The 10,667-nt window shown below is 45.3% G+C and overlaps 1 protein-coding gene across 1 annotated transcript; it reads right to left on the reverse strand.

The window, feature by feature from the left end:
- Positions 1–318: 318 nt before the first annotated feature.
- LOC120874496 (pregnancy-associated glycoprotein 4-like) lies at positions 319–9,322 on the reverse strand. Its single transcript, XM_040255923.1, has 9 exons — positions 9,231–9,322; positions 8,011–8,161; positions 6,914–7,031; positions 6,700–6,818; positions 5,315–5,508; positions 4,275–4,391; positions 2,483–2,624; positions 2,297–2,395; positions 319–600 (listed from the first exon to the last, which is right to left on the reverse strand). The coding sequence occupies exons 1-9, from the start codon at positions 9,281–9,283 to the stop codon at positions 451–453; spliced, it is 1,143 nt and encodes a 380-aa protein (XP_040111857.1). The 5' UTR covers positions 9,284–9,322; the 3' UTR covers positions 319–450.
- Between the last annotated feature and the right edge of the window lie 1,345 nt (positions 9,323–10,667).

Here is a 10,667-nt window from a genome sequence, read left to right on the forward strand (position 1 = left end):
TGAACTCCCTCACTAGGTGTAGAAGCGTTAAGGAAAAATGTTGCCAGGCTAAGACCATCAAAGCAGACTGAAGGGAAATAGCAAGGGTGAAAGAGAATTGATGACTTATGATTTCTTGGTTCCAGTAACTGAGACCTTTGTATTTGCTCTGATTCTTGTATCCTGGATTCCCAGAATCATTTCAATGAGTCTGCCCTTTCCTTGAAGCCAACTGGAGTAGGGCTCCTCTCAATTTTGATTCAGACTTGGTTCTAGATCCTTCACACCAAGATACAAACAGAGGCAACTTTTGCTTCAACACCATTAAGAGTAAAACCCTTTATTCTTTACTGAGAATAAGGTGTACAGAACACCAAATACAGTTCACCAGCATCCTGGGCAGGAGTGCCCAAAGTGTGAGTGAATGTGTGTTAGGAACAACCTTACTGATTCCTGAACCACTCCAAGAATTTACACTGACGGTGCCAGGCCAATCCTGTCATTTCCTCGATCAAAGACTGAGAAATACAGCCTCAGGAAGACTTCACCCAGGACCCAGGACTCTGTAGATGTCCTCACTCTTTTCTCTCTAAAGGCGGTATAGCAGCGGCCTCTAGAATCCTGAGGGAGTCAGAGACACACACCAGTCAGCATGAGCCCTTACCAGTGCCTCCCTCCAATATCCAGACCCAGCAAAATTCTTTATTTCCCTTTTTTAGTAAGTATCAAGGGGTTTTCTGAGCAGCAGGGGATATGAGAGTTCATCCAAAACCAAAGAGGGCCAAGACATCAGGTTGTCATGAGGAAGGGTGTGGTGAGTGGAGGACTGGGAGGCGGGGAAACAGAGGAATGTAAAAAAACAAAGTCCTATTATAGAGCATAAGGAACTATATTAAATATTCAGTGATAAATCACTTGAAAAAGAATAAAAAAAACAATATTTTATATGTATAACTAAGTCACATTTTCATGCAGCAGAACTTAATGCAACACAGAAGATCAGCCACACTTCAATATAATTATTTAAAAAAAAAAACAAGTGTGTCCATAGTTCCCCTCACTCCCTGTTTCTTTCCTTCTGACTCCAGCTCCTTGTTTTCTCTGCAAAAAATGCTGGTTCTCCTCCTGAATCTGCACAATCTGTACTTTATTTTTTAAAAAAAGCACCTTTATTTTGTATTGGAGTGTAGCTGATTAACAATATTCTGAGTTTCAGGTGGACGGTAAAGGGATTCAACCGTATGTATCCAGGTATCCTGGTCCCAAAGATACCACTCCCATCCAGGCTGTCATATAACTGAGTGGAGTCCCTTGTGCTACAAAGTAACTCAATGTAGGTTATCCATCTTAAATAGAGCAGTGCCCACAACACATTCTTGAACACTTAACTCAGGAACTCTGAGAAGCCTCCTTCGGCCCACACTCACACTCTTTGGCCACTCCAGGCTTGGGTGGGTAACGTACTCTAGTTCCCCATCCCCACTGGTCAGTCCATAGCCCTCATCAGCCCTAGTAAGTCCCCAGTGCCTTAGTGCAGACAACCTTGAGATTCCATTTGCATAGAATCCAGTGCACTTTTGCCTAGAACCAAGCAACCCTCCATATGGTTCAATGAGTTTGTCATATTAGAATTCCTGATATTCCCTCTCTTCCTCAAAGCCTTCCTTGAGTCCATCAACCTGCTCTGAACTCTCGCAGGGAGCTGACATGAAGCCTTCACCCTGTGCCGGGGCTGAGCAGTCACTGTGCACCCTTTATACACCTTATTATACAACCTCCCCACTGAGGGGTTTGGTATTCCAACTGACAAAGGAGGTACCTCTTCAGAGCAAGGGGAAGATGCAGGTGAGGACTAGGCTGACCATGTAATTTATCATTCAAAGCAGAAAAATCTTGAGAAGGTAAGGCAGACTGTTAACTTATGCTGGGACATCACACTGGGACTGTCCCCAGCCATTCTCCTGATAACATGGCCTATTTCAAGGACTGCTAGAGCTGAATTTCATGTTCATGCACCTAAGGGTTCAGATTGAATTGAAGCTCTTTGAGGACTGAGGACCTTAGTGTTCCCCACTCCCTGACTCCCACCATGCCATATGGTGTGGTATCTCCACATTTATTTCAGGAAAATCAGTGTCCCACACAGCCCTTTACTCTCAAGTGGTTGGTTTTGTGGGAGGCACTGGTCCAGCCACAGAGCTCAGAAGCATCTGCAATGGTGTGACATGGCCGCCAGAGGGCGCGCTCCTCCCAGCAGCAGCCCAAGGGTCCCTGCAAGCTCCAGTTTGAGAACCAACCCTCAGTATTGTCCCCTCACCTTGAGGATGTAGGCTCGACCTGGCACTGGGTAGTTGATGCCATTGATGGTGAAGATAATAGAGGGCAGAGTATTGACCGCAGAACATGAAACGTAGTGCTGTTAGAGAGAGAGTGTGAGAGGTTGACTATGGAGATCCTTGTTATGTGTGGAGACTGGGAGTGACCCTGGGGCATGACCCTTCACCTTGGAACCCCGTGGCTTGGCGCCAATGAGCTTTTGTATGGTATCGATCAGTCTTCCTGGGCCTTGGATATGTGATGCCCCGGTGTCCACCAATGCCACACAGCCGTCAGAACAAGAAATAACCTCTCTTTTCATGGTGATGCTGAGAGACAATGGAAGAAAGGGGGCAACAAGGTCACTATGAGTCTCCCCAGAACTGCTCCCTTCCTGATGGTCTTGTAAACAGCCCTTCATCTCTCGCCCTCTTTTCCTTTGCCCTCGACACAGCACCGTTCTTGACATCCTCGAATGCAGTACTTGAATACACCAGGATCTTTTGTACCTTGACACAAGCTGGTCTTCCTTCCTAGAAGACTCCACTCCCCTTTGACTAGCAAGTTTCTTCTCATCTGCCAGATTCCCGCTTAACTGTCATTGATTCAGGGAAGTCTTTCCCCTGGTGTTTATCTGTCTCCTGTCTTGGTCACTCTCTGTAGACCCTTCCTCATGTCTGCTGCTGCTGGTGATGCTAATTCACTTCAGTCGTGTCGGACTCTGTGCAACCTCATAAAGAGCAGCCCACCAGGCTCTGCTGTCCCTGGGATTGTTCAGGCAAAGTACTTTAGTGAGTTTCCAGTGCCTTCTCCTCCTCATGTCTAGCATGTACCAAAGTCACAATTCACTATGTGCGCGAGTCACTTCATGTACATCTGCCTTCTTAGACGTGAGGGCGAGTTTTATTCTCCTTGCCTCCCTAAAGTGCCTGTCACACAGTAGATGCCCAATGCTTGTCTGTTCAATGAGTGAATGAGACTGAGAAAACAATAAGAAACCTCCAGAGAGCTGTATCTGGTGGGGAACAAATAACAGGTCGCACACAGAGTGAAGATGGAGATTCACAGGGGCAGCAGATTCTTATAGTAGGGGCAGAGAGGGGTTCCTCTGGGAGAGGGTATCTCCCAGCACTGCTCCTACAACCAGCTCAGACCCTGAGACCCTGGCCAGGAAATACATGACTAGCCCACAGACACTCTAAAGGATAAGTCAGCTTTTGTATTTGGGTGTGACCCAGAACCGTATGAATTATGCCTCTGTCCTCAGGTCACTCCTGGATCCCACCTTCCTGATTGTTATAGCCACTGCCCTACTGTGTGCCCATGAACATGGGGTGCCTTTATTATTAGTTGCTTTCACATCTTAAGACTGCAGGCAACCTCTCTCCACTGCTGGGTAGCTGCTCCCTAAGAAGACCAGTTTTCCCATTTTCTCAGGACTGTCCCTGTTTTTAAAATGACATTTATCTGTACTGAGAACTTCCTACGTCCTAGGTAGCCCTGGACAGTTGGTCATCTTATCATAACTCTGTTAAGGCTGGTAATATTTTCCCTGATCCTCTGTTCACAATATAGAGTCTTATAACCATGCTTCCCACCTCAAAAGGCAGTGGTTGTAACCCTCTCCCAGCTGCACAGACCTCTCTGGATCCTTTTAGCACCCTGGTCAGAGACTTGCTCAGAAGTCCTGGGAATTATGAACCCATGGGTTGTTTGTGTATCTATGTGCTTGTGTGTTTGTTTGTGTCTCTGTGAGTGCTTGTATGTCTCTGACTAGCTATGCATGTTTTTATGTGTCTCTGTGTAGGTTTATATATGTCTGCTTGTATGTTTCCAAGTGTCTGTGTGTCTGTGTCGTTGTGGGTGGTGTATATGTCCGTGTGACTGTGTGCCTGAGAATGCATTTGTGTGTGTCTGCCTCTGTCCATGTACATTAGCAGGAGCATCATTTGGGATGACCCTCAGAGGGAGAGGCTTACCGGTCTACAGGTATAGTCCAGTCACTTGCTTGGATCAATGGTACCCAGTTGAGCTCTCCCTTGTAGTAGCGGTGGTCCACCCCACCAAACATCACCACACTGCCCTCCTGATTATCTCTGTAGAGAGAAGTGAGGGGGGGATCCTTGGAGGACAGTAACAACAGCACTGTCTGAGAGCTCTGCTGGTCCAACCATCAAGGCCCTAATAAAGTCCCTGTGTACAGATGCAGCAATCTAGTCCAGGAGAGACAGAGATCCAGACTGAGATCTGTTACTGTCTCATGAGTGGCACAGAGGAGCTTAGAAGCTAAATCATTTGTCTGAGCTCCACCCACTATGTCTTCTGAAGACACGCTGGACCTTCAGCAACCTGAGTGCTCAGACACCCTCAGAGGACAGGGTGCTGAAATTTTTTGGCTTTCCCCATGTCCACCTTATCATTTTTCAGGAAAATCAAGGCCTGGGAGTTCTAAGGGTGTGGGTTCAGGTCACCCAGAGTTGGCTCCACTGGCCTGTGACCTACACTGTGCAAAGGGCCCCACACTCAGAAGGGACCCCACCTCTGCTCTCCCTGTCTTGAAATGCCTAATATTTCTTGAACGAGGGGTCCCACACTTTTGTTTGCCACACTTTCATTTCTCACTGGCTCCACAAATTGGGTAGCTATTCCTGGGCTCTCTTTTAAATGCTAATAAGGAAGGAAAGATATCTCCCATCTTTCTCCTTCCTTCCTTATCAAATTCATAAGCAAATCGTAATGCTTTTTCCTCCAACTTGTTTGCTGTTGCTTTCCTTTTGCCTCCCTCATGACTCACCCCCTAGACCAAGTTACTGGTCTTGAATCCAGAAGTAGGGTTGTGTTCCAATAAAAAATTTATTTCTAAAAGCCAGTGGTGAAGCCAGGTAGGGCCCTGGGGCCATACTTATCCTTGATTATATTACTCTCAGGATACTTCTTTATCAAATGTGCTATAATTTTTGTGCAACTGAAACCATCTTACAGCTAATTTGGAGAAAGGAATTGTACATCTCAGACTTACTTGCTCAAGTAGAAGGCAAAAACAGGCTCAGAAATGGCACCTTCATTCTTCAGCTTGTCAAAGATGGGGATGGTTCTAGACCAGGATTGGTTGGGGTAGTTCAAGCCCAAGATGCCATCAGATCTTCTGCCCTGAAACCCGTATTCTGCCATGCTTAGACCGAACGGCTGGTCAGTACTTACAAGGTCCCCAATCTGTGGGAGAGAAGAGTGTTCCCACTTACAGATACGTGAAGTGGGGCTAGGACTGGACTGGGGTGCATTGCCATTAGATCCTTAGAGAATTGAGGCTGGACTCTGTCTTTGGTTGCCCACAGATGATTAGAGCAAAGTAGAAGGGGAATTGGGATTCCATTTGAGAGAGGCTGTGAATTTTAAAACATCTGCCCCTCTGAAAAACACCACCCGAGTGAGTCAAATTGGCCTCGTGGCTTCTGTCCAGGTGGGGCAACCAAGAGTCAGGCCAGGTCCCATTGGTGCCACCTTATGGACAAAACAATCGAGAGCAAGATAGCCTTCTCTTTGGCATCACTGTGACCTAATGACAGGAATAGATTGAATTCTCTGTAAGGTACTGTTGATTCTGCATCTGTCCAGGAAGACAGAAGACAAAAACACAATCTTGCTTGCAGGGTTCTATGAAATTACTGCCTGGGGAATTCACTTTTGGGGATATGTGTATATTTCCGTGAGTATGTATGAGAGAAAAAGAGAGAGGGGGGAACTACTCAAGTATTTTGGGGGAGGCAAGCCATAGATTTATTAGATTCTCAAGGGTCCTATAGAGTGAGAATTCATTTATCAGGCCCGTTGACTTCTCAGGCCTCCAGTTTCCGACTCTGGATACCTGAAGCCCTTGACTGCCCCCAGGGTCCCCAGATCAGTTTTATACTGTCCCCAAACACCCACAGCAACTTCAGTCCTGAATTGCCAGCCTAACTCCACACTTTATCGCATGTGTGCTCTCAGCAATGCCCTTGCTGTCTGCACCTCAATTTCCTCATATGTCTCATGAGGTAATCAGAGTAACTGCTTTCTGGGATTGTTGCAGAATTAAACCAGTTATCACCTGAAAGTGGCTGAAACAGTCTGTTAATATAAAAGTGGCTGTTTTTATCCCTTCTCACTCTGAGTGAAATGAACCATGAACTGCTCATGGGAAGAGGAACTGAAGCCCACACCTCAAGCCACACTCTGGGTTAGCTAATCTGTTTGCTCATGTGTCACCACGGGCACTGCCACCCCAGAGACGTGATCCTGTGGATAAGATGGCCAATATCTATGGGAGTTAGGGTAGGAAGTGTCCTGCCAGATGGTCCTGCATCTGTTTTGCAAGCAGTGGTCGCCACATATCCAGCCCTGACTCAGCATTTGTTACAATGTTACCCGAACTGTGTCATAAGCAACAACTCCTTTCATTGTCCCAGCTCCATAGATGATCCTGAACGTCTTATTGGTAGGCCGGAAGGTGGAAGACTGAAGATGTCTGAACCTAACGTGTGTAGCTGCAGACACAAGAGATGAGTGTCATCATCAAGGGTGGAAAAAAGGGCAGCAGGGCAAGGGAAAGATGGTCTGGGTAGGGGGTGTCTGTACTCACAACAGACTGAGCTGTTGCAAAAGACAGAGGGTACCCACAAGTCAGATGAGCCTGTGTCAAAGACAACCTGGAATTCTTGAGGGGGTGTTCCGATGGTGATGTTACCCACATAGAGTATCTACAGGGAGAAGGAGGGAGTGGGTTAGTGCAGAACTGGCTACCCTCTGTTTCCACACTGATGACTCCCTCTGGCGTCACATATCTCTTGAGACTACTTTTTAACCACCGTTCAGTTCACAGACTTTGTTCACAGAGGTATCTGCATTTGATATATTTTTCCTGTGCTAGATTGTATGCGAGCTATTGACTCTATGAACAGGCATTGAAGTGGTACCTCCTGCATGGGAAGACCAGAGGCATAACCACTGGGCCTCCAGGACCACTAGACACCCAGGGAAGTCCTGGTGCCTTCATTTGAGAAGCTCTGTAGTCTCTTCAAACCCAGCCTTAGCACCCCCTTCTCCAGGAGGTCCTTCTTGATCAACTCCAGCCACTCCCTCTAAACTCAGACCACATCCAATCAACACCACACAGGTGACCCTTTTATTTGACATGTATTTACTCTTTGCCTATCTCTCAGGCTGGCATGGGCATTTTTGAAGACAAAATAAGCCCTTTTCTAATCGAAAAACAGTGAGCACTGTGTTAGATTCTTATGGCCATACACAGAATACAGGTTCAGTAACTTTTTCCTGCTGTTGTTCTTACATCTGTGGAAACCGAATTCCTCTGCCTGGGGATTCACAATTGTTTTGCAGTTGGTTCGGCCTTTTGATCACTGATGGCTCACTCTTCATCTGTAACTGAGTGGCTCACTTAGTTCCTAAGGAACAATCACCCTCAAACTAATGACACATGTTTGACACAGAAATGGATATTTATTTACCTGCCACCTGGTAATGGCCAGGCCCAGTCACAAAGACCAACAGTTGAGGATGAGAGTGCCTTCTCCTCAGGGTGGGGTTCCTGTTTTCCCGTGTCTTGGCCTCCTGCAGGAACCCCAACCCCAACATCCCACCTGGCACCTCCAGATGAGCCCCATGCTAAGCTAGAGCACCAGGGAGCACTGTGGAACACCATCATCCGAAAATACTCACATCTCTGGTGTTTCTCAGTGGGTGAATAGTTAGATTTGAGCCACGAAAAGAAATCTGGGGCAGTCTATAAGGATGCTCCTTCAGGAAATTGTTCAGCATGTTTTTATCACTGAGGGTTTTTCTCATGTTCTTCACTCTCCTTAGAGGTATTCTTTCACCGAGCATTTGACAAAGAAAACAAAGAAGATGCTACAATTAACTGTCAGTGTTAATGTATAACTGTCATTGTAATGGCCATGTTTGTTTTCTAATCATTTTTATGAGGCACATTATTATCAGAATTTTATGAATATACCATGACAAAGACATAGATTTAAATACAGGTTCTTTTCTGCCATCTTAGGTAAGCCGTATGACCATGAGTTGCCTCAGTGTCCCCTTCGGCAAAATGGTGGAATGTAACAATACAAACCCTCCAAATAGAATATCTTGGGGATAAGTGAAGTGATGGATATAAGGAACCTGATAAATAGGAAGTGTCAACAATGACAGCCATTAGCATTGCTGTTGCCATCCCACTCATTCCTTCTCAAAGAACCTCAAGGAAGGAAGTAGAAGGGGGACTCTTATTCTCTTTTACAAGGGAGAAATTTGAAATGCAAGAGGTTTCTGAGTTGACTGTGGTCACACTGCTTGTCAGATATATTACAGTTTATCTTTCTCCAAGTTGAAAGAGAAGAGAGAGTTGAAAGAAGAATCCAAGATATAGGGAACAATTAAGGGAAATTCAGAGGTTTGAGAAGGAAGGACGAGTCAAATGAAAAATTAAAAGCAAACAACACAAAGAGAAATAAACTCCCAGTGCCTTCCAAAGAGATGGAGAGATAAATGACAGTGATACAGAGATGCAGACATAGGCATATACACACTGAAGTAGACCAGGAAAAAAAGAGGACATGTTGAACACAATGTAGGAAAGTGCTATTCCACAGGACCACATCAACATTTGCATAGACTGTGCACTGAACAGTTGCAAGGAGTTGCATTTTCAACAGGTCATGACATGACTGGACCCCAAGTGCTATGCAGCCCTAATCTACACAAAGACCTTGGGATCCACAGTTCCTATAGCAAGTTACTTATAAATAAGTCAGAGTTGAACTTTAAGACTCTTAGGGAAATATTCCATTCCCTTCTAAACCTGATGGGTGAAAGAATAATTAGATGAAAGAAAAAATCCGAGAAAGGAATATTATGTGACATACAGTCCCCATACTTACTTGACTACGCACTCTGAGAAGGCCACCAGTCCGAGGAGCACAAGCCACTTCATGCTTCTTTCCTGGCTCCAAGTACTCAGGGAAGTTTAGGTTCTTAGTGTGTAGTGGTGACCGGGAGCCCCTAGTTATATATGCTCTGACCTACCCTAGTTTTCCCCTTCAGGCCACTAAAAGATCTGATAAAAACACAAAGGTCTCAATAAAAACTTTACCTTCATCAGTGTCCTTGGCAAATGGACTTTGAAGCTTTTCAGAATACAGAGAATTGAGCTGTAATCTCTTCCTTGAATCTTGGCTGGAAAATCAAGCTGATCTGCATGGACATCTAAGAAGTTGGAAAACCGGGCTACTTGGAGAAAAAACTGCTAACAACATCATGAAAATGGATATTAGGGGCCATGCTCGACATGTGTGGTTTCATGTCATCTTCCTAGCTACTTTGTGAGATATGCATTGCCGACTGTGAGATATGCATTGCCCTCTTCATTGCCGAGGACATTGCTAGGATAAGTTGTCAAATGGCAAAGTGAAGACTTCAGGGACAGCCCAGGGACATACAACTGGGTTTAGGTAGTGGGTCTAAAGGCAAATTTAGGGGCACGTATGATGCCAGGCTGCATCAAAGATTTAGGGCAGAGCAGTACTTCAGTTGCATGGTTTCTGTATTGGAAGAAATGTCAGATGCGTCCACAAGCGATTTTATAGCATCCAACAACTGTAAAAGGAAGAACTGTGTGCTAGGTTCTGGGTTAAAGGCTTCAAAGTCAAAGTTGATCAAGACAAAAGTAGTCTTTATATTAAGAGAGCTGGAAGTCTAGTTCTCACAAAGTCATGGCCCCAGGAGGCAGGAGATATGATATTAGGACTAGGTGGCCATGTTGGAATCTGGGCAGCACAGGCCTTACCTCTGTTAGCAGCCTTTCTTCCACTTCATCCATGCTTGAAAGCAGGCCAGTTGGTCATGTTTTCAAGAAAATCACAAGTTTGGATATTTATGTATAATCTTATAATATTAATGTGAGCAACTAATTTTATTTGCCCCCAAAAAACTGTGGGAACAAAATCTTCACAGCGATGTGCTGGAATCAGCCTTCAGTCTGCAGGGTTTTGTTTCTGGCCTAGAGTTGGGAGTGCAGTGGGGACAGAGAGGAATAGAATTCATGTTGGTTGATTTTAAAAGATACTGAATGCATACTAAACATGCTGACTCATTGGAAAAGACCCTGATATTAGGAAAGATGAAGGCAAGAGGAGAAGTGGAAGACAGATGATGAGATGGTTGGATAGCATCACCAAGTCGATGGACATGAGCTTGAGAAAGCTCCAGGAGTTGGTGATGGATAGGGAAGCCTTGCCTGTTGTAGTCTATGGCGTTGCAATGAGACGGACACAACTGAAGTCCTGAACTGAACTGAAAAAATTGAGAATAAAGACTAA

Source organism: Oryx dammah, unplaced genomic scaffold (genome assembly GCF_014754425.2).
Source record: "Oryx dammah isolate SB20612 unplaced genomic scaffold, SCBI_Odam_1.1 HiC_scaffold_15, whole genome shotgun sequence".
NCBI classification, from domain to species: Eukaryota; Metazoa; Chordata; class Mammalia; order Artiodactyla; family Bovidae; genus Oryx; species Oryx dammah.